This window comes from Coregonus lavaretus, assembly GCF_964263955.1.
Source record: "Coregonus lavaretus genome assembly, chromosome: 18".
NCBI classification, from domain to species: Eukaryota; Metazoa; Chordata; class Actinopteri; order Salmoniformes; family Salmonidae; genus Coregonus; species Coregonus lavaretus.
In genome coordinates, this window is record NC_140005.1 from 43,957,101 (window position 1) to 43,975,684 (window position 18,584).

An 18,584-nucleotide genomic window follows, 5' to 3' on the forward strand; every position below is an offset into this window, starting at 1 on the left:
GGGTAATGATTATTCTAATTAATAGGTGTCTTTATTTGGATAGTCTAGTGAAAATGTAAACTGGCTTCTTAATTTTGTTTGGGGAGAAAATTCTAAATAATTCAATAACTTAATGCAATGTAGTAGTCTAGTTTACTGTAAGCTATTTGGAATCTGAAACTACTGAACTAGGCCTATACGAGCTTGTTTCAGATCTCCATCCCGACCTAATCCATCAAGTTAGGTCTGACTACTAGGCTACCATTCATTTCATGTAGATACTGTATATTCTCGTGGCTTGCCCAAAGGGAATTGATGATATGTTGTAAATCTTTTATTCTAGATAACATTTTCTATGGATATTTTTTTTTAAAGTACATATCGTTAGTATTTTACAGATATAAACATTTTTAAAGTACTTATCCACAATCTGCTGTGGACAAGTCCGTTCCTGGAGTGTCTTAGCCTAAATATTTTTGTTCCATTTTGTTGACTTCATCCAGTGTCCAGAAAAATGTATTTGTGCGATATGTAAATATGCACATATTTAAGGACATATCACCTAATTTGCATATTCTAATAACATATTTCACCACATTTTTAATACAGAAAAGTATTATATTTGTGTTTACATTCAACTTGTAAAAGTTGATTGTGATATGATTAAGGGAAAAAAATTACCCTATGAGGGTGTGGTGCCCCCAATTTAATCTGTTTTCCTTTGTATCATATTTTGGACCAGATTGGGGCTATCATTCCACTAGCCTACCTATTGTTTCTGCAGTGAGGAGGATTCACCATCTTCATCGAATGTTTTCATAATTTATTTGCAGATAATCGCCAAAAAGCATACACTTATGCAAATTAGGGAGCCAAATGAACGGCTCTCATACGGATGCGATTCGGTAGGCTACTGACGGGTCACTCACTTTAACATCACTGTCTGGCAAGTCCTGATGGACTTCATATCGAAAATACAAACAATCTTTAGTTTACTTGTCCCGATGCGACACCATGGACATACACTCACCGGCTAGTTTATTAGGTACACCCATCTAGTACCGGGTCAGAACCCCCTTTGCCTCCAGAACAGCCTGAATTCTTCTGGGCATTCTACAAGGTGTCTGAAACGTTCCACAGGGATGTTGGACCATGCTGACGCGATGGCATCACGCAGTTGCTGCAGATTGGACGGCGGTACATCATGCTGCGAACGTCCCATTCCATCTCATCCCAAAGATGCTCTATTGGGATGAGGTCTGGGGACTGCGCAGGCCACTCAAGTAAACTGAGCTCGCTGTCATGTTCCAGGCAATGTTTTTCCACTCCTCAATTGTCCAGTGTTGGTGATCACGTGCCCACTGGAGCTGCTTCTTCTTGTTTTTAGCTGATAGGAGTGGAACCCCCGGTGTGGTCGTCTTCTGCAGCAGCCAATCCGTGACAAGGATCGATGAGTTGTGCGTTCCGAGATGCCGTTCTGCACACCACTGTTGTACTGCGGCGTTATTTGTCTGTTTGTGGCCCGCCTGTTAGGTTGCATGATTCTTGCCATTCTCCTTCGACCTCTCTCATCAACGAGCTGTTTTCACCGAAAGGACTGCCGCTGACTGGATGTTTTTTGTTTGTCGCACCATTCTCTGTAAACTCTAGACACTGTCGTGCATGACAATCTGGATCCGGCGCGCCTGGCACCAACGATCATACCACGCTCAAAGTCGCTTAGGTCACTCATTTTGCCCATTTTAACGTCCAATTGAACAGTAACTGAATGCCTCTGCCTGCTTTAAATAGCAAGCAACGGCCAGCTGTCTGTAGGAGCAATCCATTTTCATGAACTGGCCAATGACTGTATAACTACGTTGTATGATTTATGAATGGCAAGGAAATATGAGATCAACTTTATTCAGTCAGTTCGACACCATTTATAAACTTGTCAAACTTGCTGTTGGTCAATCAAATCACATTAAGCCACTTCGTGACTGCAAATGATTGAGAATAAATGAATGTGCCAGAAAACAATAGGCTATGTGAATTTCGACTCATTGTTGCCACATTATATGGGAAGTGCAAATTGACTCACATAGACTATGAAGGAGCATCACGCTCTCTCCCACCGTTTTAAATAAATTTGACTGCAACCACAGGGTACACCACACACACACACACACACACACACACACACACACACACACAGGTACCGGGAGGCAGGACTGTCAAGCCAGCAGTGTTTCCTTGTCGTCGCTCACTTTGTGACTGACAGGTGCCTGTCCTATCAGTAGATCACTAGAAGATGCATATCGTTCATTCTAGCGGAAGAGGGCTCGGCAGACTTGTTTTCTGACTTGGGAATTGTGGAAAAAGTACCCGGCTGTATAGGCGACAGCCGGCGCTAATTGAAAACACTGAACATTGCAATCTGTAAAATTCAAAAAGTCACACCATTCTGAATAAGCCACTGTTAAGTTGTACTGCGGATTGCTGCACTAACCGTTCCTCTATTTTTCTCTCCCTTCCCTCTCTCTCTTCCTCCCCCAGTGATGATCAGCCAGTGGCAGGGCGAGCCCAAGGAGCGCGTCATCTCCCTGGTCCTCACCCACCTGCCCCTGCTCAAGCCGGGCAACATCGAAGCCAAGGGCGAGTACATGCGCCTCCTCCCCCGCATCCTGGCACACACCATCGAGCACGGCCGCCATCTGGAAGAGTCGCGTCAGCTCCTCTCCTACGCCCTCATCCACCCGGCCACCTCGCTGGACGACCGCGCCGCTCTCGCCCTCTGGCTCAATCACCTGGAGGAGCGCGCCGCCGCCCGGGGCGACTCGTTGGAACGGCCGCCCCCCTCCCCGGCCTCGCACCACCAGACGCCCCCCTCGACGCTCTCCTCGTCGGGTTCCAGTTTGGGATCTTCTGGGGGCCACCTGAGTCACCTGTATCACCACCAGCGCTACGGTTCAGACGATCGGCTCAACGGCTGGCAGGGGTCGAGGGACTCTGGGTTGGGCAGCGGATGGCAGGGGCAGGGAGGGTGTGAGAATGGTGGGCACCTGGCTCTCTACCCGTCCTCGTCGGTACCCGGGAGCATCAACACGGTGGGCACGGGCGGCAGCAGCAACACCAGTGAGTGGCTCTTCTTTTTCGACTTCCTGCTTTTTATAGCGAAGTCCAAATAGTCTGACATGGCTTCCTGTCCTCCTTTCCTCTACTGGTTTACTTTCTATCTGGGGCAGCACTGATCTGAAAGGAGTCCAATCAATCAATCACATTTTATTCATAAAGCCCTGTTTACATCAACATTTGTCCCAATGTTGTCACAGTAGTAACCTAACATAAAATGGGCATAAAATAAACACCTGAGCGGAGTCCCCACATCCGGTTTTCAGGGGAAACGGAAGCTAGGTTGAAGGTAATGTATCCCTGAACACTGAATACATCTGGTTGTTGTCGACCCCGCTCAGGGTGTCACAGTAGTAACCTGGCCTAGGCCCGCAAAGAGTTAGGTTAGGTTTGAAGATCTACCCAGGCCTTTCACCATCAGTTGTGGTGAATTTAAAGGAGACAAGGAAAGGAAGCCGTGTTGAGACGTGGCCTCCTCCACTTCTTGTGGTTGTTTTGGATTGGAAGACTCACTCTTAGCAGTTTGTGTGTGCTTAATCAGGGTTTCTGATTGCTACTGATGAAATTATGGTCTTTATCAAACAGACTTGACTCGCCTCAGGAATCTCTGAAATTATAGTTTACAATGACAATTTTCACCTCTTTAGTTGTGTTAGTAACCTTTTCAAATAAAGTGGCATCAAAGTCTCAAGAGTCTAGACGAACCCCTCCCACACACACACACACAGTTTTCCTCTTGTCATGTCAGTCATTGCAGACCTTAGAGAGCTATTTATAACTTTTTAGGAATGTCCACATCAACTAGCCTTTGTCAGCTAACGTTTTTTAGCTACAGTGAGGGAAAAAAGTATTTGATCCCCTGCTGATTTTGTACGTGCCCACTGACAAAGAAGTGATCAGTCTATAATTTTAATGGTAGGTTTATTTGAACAGTGAGAGACAGAATAACAACCAAAAAATCCAGAAAAACGCATGTCAGAAATGTTATAAATTGATTTGCATTTTAATGAGGGAAATAAGTATTTGACCCCCTCTCAATCAGAAAGATTTCTGGCTCCCAGGTGTCTTTTATACAGGTAACGAGCTGATTTTACACTCTTAAAGGGAGTGCTCCTAATCTCAGCTTGTTACCTGTATAAAAGACACCTGTCCACAGAAGCAATCAATCAATCAGATTCCAAACTCTCCATCATGGCCTAGACCAAAGATCTCTCCAAGGATGTCAGGGACAAGATTGTAGACCTACACAAGGCTGGAATGGGCTACAAGACCATCGCCAAGCAGCTTGGTGAGAAGGTGACAACAGTTGGTGCGATTATTCACAAATGGAAGAAACACGAAAGAAGTGTCAATCTCCCTCGGCCTGGGACTCCATGCAAGATCTCACCTTGTGGAGTTGCAATGATCATGAGAACGGTGAGGAATCAGCCCAGAACTACACCGGAGGATCTTGTTAATGATCTCAAGGCAGCTGGGACCATAGTCACCAAGAAAAAATTGGTAACACACTACGCCGTGAAGGACTGAAATCCTGCAGCGCCCGCAAGGTCCCCCTGCTCAAGAAAGCACATATACAGGCCCGTCTGAAGTTTGCCAATGAACATCTGAATGATTCAGAGGAGAACTGGGTGAAAGTGTTGTGGTCAGATGAGACCAAAATCGAGCTCTTTGGCATCAACTCAACTCGCTGTGTTTGGAGGTGGAGGAATGCTGCCTATGACCCCAAGAACACCATCCCCACCATCAAACATGGAGGTGTAAACATTATGCTTTGGGGGTGTTTTTCTGCTAAGGGGACAGGACAACTTCACCGCATCAAAGGGACGATGGACGGGGCCATGTACCGTCAAATCTTGGGTGAGATCCTCCTTCCCTCAGCCAGGGCATTGAAAATGGGTCGTGGATGGGTATTCCAGCATGACAATGACCCAAAACACACGGCCAAGGCAACAAAGGAGTGGCTCAAGAAGAAGCACATTAAGGTCCTGGAGTGGCCTAGCCAGTCTCCAGACCTTAATCCCATAGAAAATCTGTGGAGGGAGCTGAAGGTTCGAGTTGCCAAACGTCAGCCTCGAAACCTTAATGACTTGGAGAAGATCTGCAAAGAGGAGTGGAACAAAATCCCTCCTGAGATGTGTGCAAACCTGGTGGCCAACTACAAGAAACGTCTGTCCTCTGTGATTGCCAACAAGGGTTTTGCCACCAAGTACTAAGTCATGTTTTGCAGAGGGGTCAAATACTTATTTCCCTCATTAAAATGCAAATAAATGTATAAAATTTTTGACATGCGTTTTTCTGGATTTATTTGTTGTTATTCTGTCTCTCACTGTTCAAATAAACCTACCATTAAAATGATAGACTGTTCATGTCTTTGTCAGTGGGCAAATATACAAAATCAGCAGGGGATCAAATACTTTTTTCCCTCACTGTATGTTTTTTAGCCCATAGATTTTGTTGTAATGTTTGAGTCAATCAAACATCACATGAGCGCACATAAGACATGGCAAAAAAGAATTGCAGGAAATTAGTGCTTGTGCCCATAGAAATAGACGTGTGTGTGTGTGTGGGGGGGGGGTGCTCTCCAATGCTGGAAGGGGGGCCTGAGTGAAAAAGTTTGGGAACCCCTGTTTAGCCGCAACCAATGCCGTCAGGCCCGTCACACAGGTAAACTCCAAACAAACCCAAGCCAGCCAGCCACTAGCCACATCTGACAAATGGAAGGAAAATGTCTATCCGCTGCGCGGAAGTCTAGAGTGGTTGGTGGGTGTGTAGGCCCTACGGCCCAACACTCCAAAGCTATTCACATTCAACATATCTGTGGTTAGAGCAGGATATTTCCATCTGAAGAATGCAAGGGTCTTTTTTCCTGATGAAGGAGACAGCTGGAGATATAAATAAGGACACATTTTAAAGGTCTGGGCCCGGCGCAAGATCCTCTTTTTTTTTATTTGGGACTGGGCTTGTCCATCAGTCCGTCGCACAAAGGAGCGATTTTACCCTCCTTTAGCCAATGGTCGGTCACCACGGGATTAAAGTTGCTGAATTTACGGTGATACGGCCTCTGCAGAAGTCAGGGCATTCATGCTTCGCGGAGCAGTGCAGAGCTGTTGTGAAGGAAGTTGTCAAGGAAGTGAGTTTGTGTTTATACAGGACCTTCCGCCCCCATCTACCGTCAACCAATCATGTTGCAAAATTTGGGAGGCGCACGGCGATGCGGTACGGAGTTCAATTTGGCCTCTGCGTGCCTCCAGAGGCTCCGAAATTGCGTCACACCGTCCATACGGAGCCTCTGACCACATTTTCAGAATCAAGCATAAATGGGCTTTTAGCCAGCCAATCAGCCAGGATTCTGTTTGAATCTGTTTGAACTGGGGTTGCGTTCAGCAGGGCACAACTTTGTGGAACGTTCAGATAGAGATATGTTATGTAGAACAAACATGCCTCTGATATGTAGAATAAGGAATCATGTCAGCTCTATTCGTGACATTTCTATCTGCAATGTCCCTCAATGTTTGCTTACTGAGTGTGGTCCTAGTAATCTTCAAATGAATTGACTGTCAGCCAGGGCAGTTTATGGTGGTTAGGTTAGAAGAGATTTAGTGGCTAAATTCTCTAGCTAGCGTTTTTCATCTTATGCCCAAATTAAGTAATTCTCTCTTGATTGTATATTCAATCATTTCTACTGGTTAGGTCATAGGGCTGTTATAGGCTACTCAGGAAGTGTTTAGGAATTAGATTTTATTGTTCAATATAGTTGATAAACAAAGGAATTGTTGATTATGGCGAAAAGGAAATTGTGTATAGAAATATTGCATTGTTAAAGTCCCTAATATGGAGACTTGACCCATAGAATTATCATTCTCTATTTCTATGACTGGACCGTAGTACTCTATGATTGGCAGATTCTCCTATTTCGTGGTGGGGACCTTTTTAAAGTCTCAAACTACCTCACTTCCTTTCAACCATACTTATTTTTGTCATGTCGTAATACACTGTGACGTGGCACCACTCTTGATTGCACAACACCCACCATCGAGCTGCTCCCCCCAGGCACCACGTCCCATCCCTTACCCATGTAAGGTAGCCTTTGTGGAGAGTCTGTATTTAAGGAAAATGGCTAATATTTAGGTACTGGAACTTGTAATGTTAGCTGGCCACCTATTTTAAACCAGCCCGTGAAGTCCTATACATAGCCAGGCCAACACAGTTAGTGGTGCCACATATAGGGGGAGAAAGAGACTGACAGGCGGCACACACACGCGAGCACACAGACACCGGCCGAGCAGTGGGCACATAAAGCCCTCTCCTGTACATCTTATTGTTTTGGCCTACTAAGCCAGCGTGCCCGCTCCGTGGACTGGGCTTTTCCATCTAAATGGAACCATGAGCACCAACATGTGAAGTTCACAGGAGTATGTTAAATGAAAGCGAAAAGTCTATATTTTTGGCTTATTCTACAATTTGTTGTTACATATTTCTATCTGAAATTGATTTAATTGTCATTTGTTGTCAATGATCTACACAAAATACTCATGTCAAAGTGGAACAAAAATTCATTTGTAAAAAATGAATGAAAAACGAAACGGGTCTATTATGATTGTTTCAGATTTGGTCTGGTCCGGACCAACCAAATGTGGTCTTGTTTGGGGGCGGTGCTCATTACCATAATAGCCAGTGTATAGAATAGTACCCAAATATGCAAAAGAAGGATATTGCATATTTATACGTGTGTACATATTCAGGATACATCACCATGAAGAGAATTATATTCATATCCATAATTATGCATTTCTGTACAGTACAGATCAGTGCCGGAAGTAAATCCACTTCAGCAACTGTAGTTCAATATCCAAAATACATGTTTTCAACCTTGCATGCAGCATGCGTTTTCCTCTCACTAGAGCCCATCACTACTAGCCTACTTCCCTCATGTCATAGTTGACACCCCATTCTTTCTGCAGACATTTTTGAATCGTAATTTGGAGCAGATATTTAACAGAAATGTAGGAAAACGTGGTTGCATAAAAAACTGAGGGAGATTTTACCGTAATTCTGTTACCAAACTTTACATCTGCACAGTTCTTCCAGTATATGTGTTTTTGTGAAATGTTCTGTGTAAATTGTTCGAAGTAGTCCTTTGAATCTGAAAATCGGAATCTGAGCGTAATTCCATTACTGTGGAATTGTCCTACTCCAGCTACTTCTGGAACGTTCCGTGACGCATACAAGGTTTTGCGGGGGTCCAAAGAAAGGCTTACCTGTTGTGTAGGTGTAAAAGGAGGGGAAAATGTCTCCGTCTCTCTTGCTCACTTGTTTTTCCGACAAATAAAATAAATAAGAGAAGTTGTGTTTTCTGTGACCCAACTGTGCCCAGCGGCCTCCCTTGCCATGCATTTCCACAAAGGATCAGTTTTTAGGAGGTAAAGTTTATGTTTTAAACGATAGGGATTCCATAAGGCCTCCGTCTTAATGACAGAAGTGTTGATGAAGCAGGAGTTAGAAGTTGAACGACAGTTTGAACACAAGCAGGCTGTGTCGACTTGACGCGGGGTTGTGCACCACCACCACCCCACCCGCAGTAGCTAGCCCCCTTAACCACACAACCTTGAGCATGCAGCATGCTTTTTCCTCTCACTAGAGCCCCATCACTGCTAGCCTACTTCCCTCTGGGAGAACAGTGTGTTGTGAATGGACATTATAATCATCAGTAAATTTGTTACAGTAGTAAAGTTGAGCTGGGGGCCAAGACTCTGGTCTGGTCTGGGCCTCACCATGCCTGTGTCCATATGTCCCTACTAGCTCTCTAGCTAACACAGTGTGTTATCATAGTAGTATCCTAGTAGACAGACAGCAGAACTGAGCCCCTTTCTAACTGTCTGGGCCTCCCCCACCCAACCCCCCCCTGTCTCTTGTGTGTGTCTTGCAGTCCTGTCTGGCGGTGGCGGCGGGCAGCACAGTCCCCTGAAGCGTTCGGTGTCCCTCACCCCCCCGATGAGTGAGGGCTCCATGGCCGGTTCCTCCTCCTTGGGCCTGGGTTTGGGTCACGGCTGGCTCTCCCAGGAGGACCTGCGCGGGCCCCGGGGAGGAGGAGGGCTGGGGCTGGCCCCCACCGACCCCCACCACGCACCCCTCTCCCCCCAAAGCAGCGTAGCGTCGTCAGGCAGCGGCGGCAGCGAGCACCTGGAGGACGCAGGTCTAGGAGGAGGAGGTTGCTGTGGAGGAGGCTTATACCGCAGCAGCACATTTCACAAGGAGGGCAGCGGCATGAGGGGTGAGTTCAGTACTCCACCGCTCTCATGCATAGCTTAGGCACAGTGGACAGAGTAGCATGGAGGAGGCAGCCCAGCCATGTGGGCTAGGGGGATGGAGGGTTTTCACTTCAGGATGTCCCTCATCAATTCTTTGTTTTGAGGTGACCAAGTCCACCTCAATAAAAAAACGTCCACGTCTATGAATGTAAGTTGGAACAAAGCTTTGTGTCCTGGTCTGAGAAGGTTATTGTTGTAGTGTTTTCTAGAATTTCCTCTCCAGCAGTGGTGGTCGGTGCCGTTTAAAGATTGAGGATGTTATTTTTTTCACGAGCATGGCCTTTTTTCTATTACAGCATATTGGATGACTGTCATTCATATTCCATTCACCCAGCTCAATGTAACATCGATAGGTTAAGACTACTACATGATACTTGAATTTGCCCTATACCCATCATGAGGTTGCTACAACCTAGCCTGCAAATGAACGTTTATAATGTAGTTGCACAGGTTTGAGAGACAAATTGGAGTAATCAAGGTGACACATTCAATAACGCCTTGCACAATCTTGCCTGCATTTGATCTGGGGTGTAATCATTAGTCCAAACAGTTTCAGTTCCGTTTTGCAACTAAAACAAGAGTTTCTATTATTGGACAAATTCAGATAGGTCCCTCCCTGTTTCCTTCCATTTGCTTCCATTTAAGAAACGTTTTGCAACAGAATTGGTGGAATGACTACACCCTTGATCACCGGCACACACAGTTCACTTTCATAGCAGCCACATACAGCATCGTCACTTTGCTCGTTGTATAATTCCTACTCGTATCTATGCGCTCTCCTCGTCACCTTTTCCCTTTGCTTGTGGACATCAGTGCACAACACAACAGCTGTCTATGACCAGGTGCAAAAACCTCTCAAAAGCCAAACCTTCAAATCATAACCGCTAACGTCTACACAGCCTACATCGTTCTCACCATATTAACGTTATACCGGTAGTCAACAAACTACAACTAACACGTCCAATGTGTACAATCACGCAGTACAGCAAGCAGTTTAGCAGTTACACCTGGCAATAAATTATTAAAACCGAAAGCTTACCTTGACTTGGAAGAGTTGCAGTATGGGATAGCCTTAGCCAGCTAGCTAACATAAATAGCATTCCTCTCTGTTTGAGAGTTTGTTGACTAGGCTAAATTAGCTGCATTAGCGAAGTACTGTAAGTGAGACGTAAACTAAAAAGAAAAAAATACAATGAAATATAGCCATCTCTATCTCTCTCGCTATCTCTTTCTACTGCTTTTCCTTAATTTTTTTATAAAGTAATTTGTTCAAAACTGTTCAAGTAGGCCCATTGTCTTTCTCTCTATTTGAGTCAACTACTCACCACCCTTTATGCACTGCAGTTCTAGCTAGTTGTAGCTTATGCTTTCAGTACTAGATTCATTATCTGATCCTTTGATTGGATGGACAACATGTCAGTTCAGAGCTCTGATGGGTTGGAGGACGTCCTCTGGAAGTCGTCATAATTACTGTGCAAGTCTATGTAAGGGGGTGAGAACCATGAGCCTCCTAGGTTTTATATTGAAGTCAATGTACACCAGGGTGCTGTTGAGGCTACTTTAGACCTTCATTGCAAAACGGTGTGTTTTAATCAGTTATTTGGTGACTTTAATATATTTAATATAGTTTTATCTAAAAAGGAAACAATTCATTGCATTGGCCAATTAATTGAAAGATTTGACTTGCTTATATAGAGCGGGTACTACCTGTTTGCTGAAATGGATGCAAGAGGGAAGTTAACGTGGCTCGAGCACTTTCACGAGTTGCTGAAACACCACCCTATTCTCAACCACTGAGAATGGGCGAATATCTCCGGCTATAAAAAGAAATATATTAACATAGGCTACCTATCGCTCTTGTCATTTCTTTGGTCCAGTCAGAATCTGCTGCCAAGGGGGGTTGCTTGAATGCAGAGGGGAGACAATGTTGTGTTGTTGTTTCTTTGAGTTTCCGTCTTGCTCTGGTATACTGGGGTGATGTTGGCGCAAATATGTCAACATACACTGAGTGTTCAAAACAACTTTCCATGACATAGCCAGGGGAGTCAAACTCATTCCATGGAGGGCCTAGTGTCTCTAGGTTTTTGGTTTTTCCTTTCAATTAAGCCCTAAACAACCAGGTGTGGGGAGTTCCTTATTAATTAGTGACCTTCATTCATCAATTAAGTAAAAGGGAGGAGCGAAAACCCGCACACTCCGCCCTCCGTGGAATGGGTTTGACACCTGTGACATAGACTGATCAGGTGAATCCAGGTGAAAGCTATGATCCCTTATTGATGTCACTTGTTAAATCCACTTCAATCAGTGTAGATGAAGGGGAGGAGACAGGTTAAAAAAGGATTTGCCTTGAGACTATTGAGACATGGATTGAGACATGGATTGTGTATGTGTGCCATTCAGAGGGTGAATGGGCAAGACAAAATATTTATGTGTCTTTGAACAGGGTATTTACATTTTAGTCATTTAGCTTATCCAGAGCGACTTACAGTAATAAGTGGATACATTTTCAAACTTCGTAGTAGGTGTGGTAGTAGATGCCAGGCGCACCGGTTTGAGTGTGTCAAGAACTGCAATGCTGCTGGGGTTTTCACGCTCAACAGTTTCCCAAAGGACATCCAGCCAACTTGACACAATTCTGGTTTATCGACCCCTCCACTCGCCATCGAACATAACTAGTTCCCGGGTGTGCATCACAAATGGACAGTTTGAAATGCGCCAATTAAGATTTGAACTTTTAATGATGAGCCACACTTCTTTGATAATATATATAATAAATTATCAACCCTGCAAGCAATACAAGACTATTATTATGGTGGGAAATTATAATACTGTTTTAAATAGCTCAATGGACCGTAAAGGAAATCACACTACAAACTATCACCCTCATGCTCTTAAGGAAATCATGAATGTCATGGATACATTAGAACTAGTAGATATAAGAAGGCTTAAATTCCTGACCTAGTGAGAGATACATGGCGGAGACTCAATCAAGCTAGTCATCTTGACTTCTTTCTTATGTCATTCTTGTTGGCACCAAAAGTTTCAAAAGTGTTGATAGGGGACAGAATGCGGTCGGACCATCGTATAATTGGCATATACATTACTCCACATGGGCGAGGATATTGGAAATTAAATCAAAGCCTATTGGATGATAACTTGTTTTTAACTTTGACAGATGAATTTATAACATATTTTTTACAACATAACATAGGTACAGCAAATCCCCTTTTTGTATGGGACACTTTTAAATGTGCCTTTAGAGGCCATGCAATTCAGTACTCATCTCGAAAACAAGAGTCCATACTAACAAAGGAAATAGAAGGCCTAACAGATCAGATAGATGGCAATAAAAACTGTAACATAGAGGCTCAGAATAAATGAGAGGAACAACAAAAAGAAATGGAGAAACTTATTCAAGAAAGATCAAGTGTAATATATTATAAAAATAATGCAAACAGGATGGAATATGGGGAAAAATGCACCAAATTATTTTTTTATCTTCAACATAGAAATGCTACCAAAAACAATTTACTGAAACTAGTTACAAATGACGGAGTCACCCATGATTAACCAAATTATATTTTGAAGGAGGATGCAAAGTACTTTAAGCATATGTTTTCACTCCAATACATTTTAATAGAAAGTTAGCAAAAATAGATAAGATCTTGCTACCATGGAAAGGTAAATACCTGTCTATTTGTGGAAAAATCACACTGATTAACTCTTTAGTATTATCCCAGTTTACCTATTTGCTTATGGTCTTGCCTACGCTTAGCCTAAGCTTAGCTTTAAAAAAAAAATTTTTTTACAGTTTAAAAATAATTATTAAATGAGTAAAAAATATTCTATTTTATTTGGAATGGCAAGCCAGACAAAATTAAACGGGCTTATTTATATAATAAGGAGGACAGAAATTATTAAATATTATAGCATTAGACCTATCACTAAAAGCTTCAGTCATACAAAAGTTATACTTAAATCTGAACTGGTTCTCAGGTAGAGCAGCTCATCCAGGATGGCACATCAATGCGAGCTGTGGCAAGAAGGTTTGCTGTGTCTGTCAGCGTAGTGTCCAGAGCATGGAGGCGCTACCAGGAGACAGGCCAGTACATCAGGAGACGTGGAGGAGGCCGTAGGAGGGCAACAACCCAGCAGCAGGACCGCTACCTCCGCCTTTGTGCAAGGAGGAGCAGGAGGAGCACTGCCAGAGCCCTGCAAAATGACCTCCAGCATGCCACAAATGTGCATGTGTCTGCTCAAACGGTCAGAAACAGACTCCATGAGGGTGGTATGAGGGCCCGACGTCCACAGGTGGGGGTTGTGCTTACAGCCCAACACCGTGCAGGACGTTTGGCATTTGCCAGAGAACACCAGGATTGGCCAATTCGCCACTGGTGCCCTGTGCTCTTCACAGATGAAAGCAGGTTCACACTGAGCACGTGACAGACGTGACAGAGTCTGGAGACGCTGTGGAGAACGTTCTGCTGCCTGCAACATCCTCCAGCATGACCGGTTTGGCGGTGGGTCAGTCATGGTGTGGGGTGGCATTTCTTTGGGGGGCCGCACAGCCCTCCATGTGCTCGCCAGAGGTAGCCTGACTGCCATTAGGTACCGAGATGAGATCCTCAGACCCCTTGTGAGACCATATGCTGGTGCGGTTGGCCCTGGGTTCCTCCTAATGCAAGACAATGCTAGACCTCATGTGGCTGGAGTGTGTCAGCAGTTCCTGCAAGAGGAAGGTATTGATGCTATGGACTGGCCCGCCCGTTCCCCAGACCTGAATCCAATTGAGCACATCTGGGACATCATGTCTCGCTCCATCCACCAACGCCACGTTGCACCACAGACTGTCCAGGAGTTGGCAGATGCTTTAGTCCAGGTCTGGGAGGAGATCCCTTAGGAGACCATCCGCCACCTCATCAGGAGCATGCCCAGGCATTGTAGGGAGGTCATACAGGCATGTGGAGGCCACACACACTACTGAGCCTCATTTTGACTTGTTTTAAGGACATTACATCAAAGTTGGATCAGCCTGTAGTGTGGTTTTCCACTTTAATTTTGAGGGTGACTCCAAATCCAGACCTCCATGGGTTGATAAATTTGATTTCCATTGATAATTTTTGTGTGATTTTGTTGTCAGCACATTCAGCTATGTAAAGAAAAAAGTATTTAATAAGATTATTTCATTCATTCAGATCTAGGATGTGTTATTTTAGTGTTCCCTTTATTTTTTTGAGCAGTGTATATACCTTGTGGTGTCTGGTTTTCTTAAAATAAGGAATTTGAAATGGTTTATACTTTTACTTTTGATACTTACGTACATTTGAGCAATTCCATTTAATTTTAATACTTAAGTATATTTCAAACCAAATACTTTTAGACTTTTACTCAAGTAATATTTTACTGGGTTACTTTCACTTTTACTTGAGTCACTTTCTATTATTTATCTTTACCTTTAGTCAAGTATGACAATTGAGTACTTTTTCCACCACTGAACATTGGTAAATAACTGCAGTAGTATTGAGAATAAGAATTCAATTTAATCCTCCAGAAACGACAGAACAAATAATGCAACAAATATTGTGGTTAAACTCAAATATACTGATTGATAAAACTAAAAATGAAAGAATGTTTAAAAAGGTATAATCTTCGTAAATGATATCATAGGTAGGACTGGTGGAGTTATGTCGCACATGCAGCTAACAAAAATATATGGAAATGTCTGCTCTACCCAAAATTACAACCAAATAATTGCAGCATTATCGCAAAAATGGAAGAGGCAAGTGGAAGGGAGAAAAGTAAGGAACTTGTCTGTCGGCCCTGCATTAAAGGACATCATTGGTTAAAGAAAACTGTGATAAATAAAAAAGTATACCAGTTTCATTTAAGGACCAAAGGATTGACAGCCGTCCCATATAGATTGCAAAATAGTTGGGAAGAGATTTTTGACGTACCGATTCCATGGCATAGTGTTTATGAACTGATTCGCAAAACGACGCCAGATTCAAAACTTAGAATTTTTCAATTTAAATTATCATACAAAATTCTTGCTACCAGTAGAATGTTATTTATATGGGGGATACAATCTTCCCAGCTCTGCAGATTTTGCTGTGAAGAGACAGAATCATTAGGTCATTTGTTTTGGTACTGTCCATTTGTAGCTTGTTTTTGGTCACAGGTCCAGGAATGGCTGAAGGATTGCAATATTTACCTTGAGCTAACCCTGCAGATAGCACTACTGGGTGATCTGACAAGTCATAGTCAATCGATCAATAATATAATACGTTTAGCAACAACAACAAAAAATTCGATTTACAATTCTTAGAAACAATGACAATAGAATGTTTCAGAACTTTTGTGAAACATCACAGTACAGTTGAAAAATATATGGCAAATAGAAATCCAATATGGATGGTGTTAAGAGATAGATGGGAGGTCTTGAATGGAGCTGAAGGATGGGACTAATAACTAACAACAACTAATAACAACAGGATAACTAATGTAAAGCATACTGTGTCCATAATAAGTATAGGTTATAGGTTGAGAGCTTTTGTGTATGAGCACAGTTAGAAAGATATGACATATAGAAGCAAACCGGATGGACATCATGAAAATGATCGGAGAGGTTGAGGGTAGAGGAAGTTCTGGAGTAAAAACAAACAAAATAGAATTATTGTAAAATTGACTGTGTCCATAAAATGTATATAGTACGTATAAGCTGGAAGTAGAGGCCTAAGCGTTGTTGTTCACTAGTTTAATCCAATTAAGCAAGGGATGGTGGGGTTGGAAAGTAATAAAGGAAAATAGTTTTTTTTAAAGGATATGTATATACACTACCGTTCAAAAGTTTGGGGTCACTTAGAAATGTCCTTGTTTTCGAAAGATAATAAAAAAAATTGTCCATTAAAATAACATCAAATTGATCAGAAATACAGTGTAGACATTCTTAATGTTGTAAATGGCTATTGTAGCTGGAAACGGCTGATTTTTAATAGAATATCTACATAGGCGTACAGACGCCCATTATCAGTAACCATCAGTCCTGTGTTTCAATGGCACGTTGTGTTTGATAATCAAAGTTTATCATTTTAAAAGGCTAATTGATCATTAGAAAACCCTTTTGCAATTATGTTAGCACAGCTGAAAACTGTTGTGCTGATTTGAAGAAGCAATAAAACTGGCCTTCTTGAGACTAGTTGAGTATCTGGAGCATCAGCAATTGTGGGTTCGATTACAGGCTCAAAATCGCCAGAAACAAATAACTTTCTTCTGAAACTCGTCAGTCTATTCTTGTTCTGAGAAATGAAGGTTATGCCATGCGAGAAATTGCAAAGAAACTGAAGATCTCTTACAACGCTGAGTACTACTCCCTTCACAGAACAGCGCATACTGGCTCTAACCAGAATAAAAAGAGGAGTGGGAGGCCCCGGTGCACAACTGAGCAAGAGGACAAATAAATTAGTGTCTATTTTGAGAAACAGACGCCTCACAGGTCCTCAACTGGCAGCTTCATTAAATAGTACCCGCAAAACACCAGTCTCAACGTCAACAGTGAAGAGGCGACTCCGGGATGCTGACCAACTAGGCAGAGTTGCAAAGATTGCTCCACACACAGTGTCTTGCAAAAGTATTCATCCCCCTTGGCGTTTTTCCTATTTTGTTGATTACAACCAGTAATTGAAATTGATTTTTATTTGGATTTCATTTAAATGGACATACACAAAATAGTCCAAAAATGGTGAAGTGAAATTTAAAAAATAACTTGAATTCTGACAAGCTTCCCGGCAGGGATTAGGAAACTGGTCAGAATTGAAGGAATGATAGATGGCGCTAAATACAGGGAAATTCTTGAGGGAAACCTGTTTCAGTCTTCCAGTGATTTGAGACTGGGACGGAGGTTCACCTTCCAGCAGGACAATGATCCTAAGCAACACACGAATGGTTTAAGGGGAAACATTTAAATGTCTTGGAATGGCCTAGTCAAAGCCCAGACCTCAATCCAATTGAGAATCTGTGGTATGACTTAAAGATTGCTGTACACCAGCGGAACCCATCCAACTTGAAGGAGCTGGATCAATTTTGCCTTGAAGAATGGGCAAAAGTCCCAGTGGCTAGATGTGCCAAGCTTATAGAGACATTTTTATATTTTTATTTTTTTCACCTTTATTTAACCAGGTAAGCCAGTTGAGAACAAGTTCTCATTTACAACTGTGACCTGGCCAAGATAAAGCAAAGCAGTGCGATTAAAAACAACAACAACACAGAGTTACACATGGGATAAATAAAACGTACAGTCAATAACACAATAGAAAATCTATAAACAGTGTGCGCAAATGTAGTAAGTTATGGAGGTAAGGCAATAAATAGGCCATTGTGCAAAATAATTACAATTTACTATTAATACTGGAATGATAGATGTGCAGAAGATGATGTGCAAATAGAGATACTGGGGTGCAAATTAGCAAAATAAATAACAATATGGGGATGAGGTAGTTGGGTGGGCTAATTACAGATGGGCTGTGTACAGGTGCAGTGATCGGTAAGCTGCTCTGACAACTGATGCTTAAAGTTAGTGAGGGAGATAAGTGTCTCCAGCTTCAAAGATTTTTGCAGTTCGTTCCAGTCATTGGCAGCAGAGAACTGGAAGGAATGGCGGCCAAAGGAGGTGTTGGCTTTGGGGATGACCAGTGAGATATACCTGCTGGAGCGCATACTACGGGTGGGTGTTGCTATGGTGACCAATGATCTAAGATAAGGCGGGGATTTTCCTAGCAGTGATTTATAGATGACCTGGAGCCAGGGGGTTTGGCGAATATGTAGTGAGGGCTAGCCAACGAGAGCGTACAGGTCACAATGGTGGGTAGTATATGGGGCTTTGGTGACAAAACGGAAGGCACTGTGATAGACTACATCCAATTTGCTGAGTAGAGTGTTGGAGGCTATTTTGTAAATGACATCGCCGAAGTCAAGGATCGGTAGGATAGTCAGTTTTACGAGGGCATGTTTCGCAGCATGAGTGAAGGAGGCTTTGTTGCGAAATAGGAAGCTGATTCTAGATTTAACTTTGGATTGGAGATGCTTAATGTGAGTCTAGAAGGAGATATAACGGTCTAACCAGACACCTAGGTATTTGTAGTTGTCCACATATTCTAAGTCAGACCCGCCGAGAGTAGTGATTCTAGTTGG

At 43.0% G+C, this 18,584-nt stretch overlaps 1 protein-coding gene across 2 annotated transcripts in view; it reads left to right on the forward strand.

The window, feature by feature from the left end:
* The window catches only part of LOC311145597 (protein Smaug homolog 1-like), a 100,134-nt gene that overhangs the window by 61,881 nt on the left and 19,669 nt on the right, over positions 1–18,584 (forward strand). The window contains exons 3-4 of one of the 2 annotated variants that reach the window (XM_084181881.1): positions 2,515–3,093; positions 9,017–9,361. In XM_084181881.1, coding sequence (XP_084038007.1) covers positions 2,515–3,093; positions 9,017–9,361 — 924 coding nt within the window. The remainder of the gene's footprint in view (positions 1–2,514; positions 3,094–9,016; positions 9,362–18,584) is intronic. The other variant, XM_084181882.1, reaches the window with a different exon arrangement.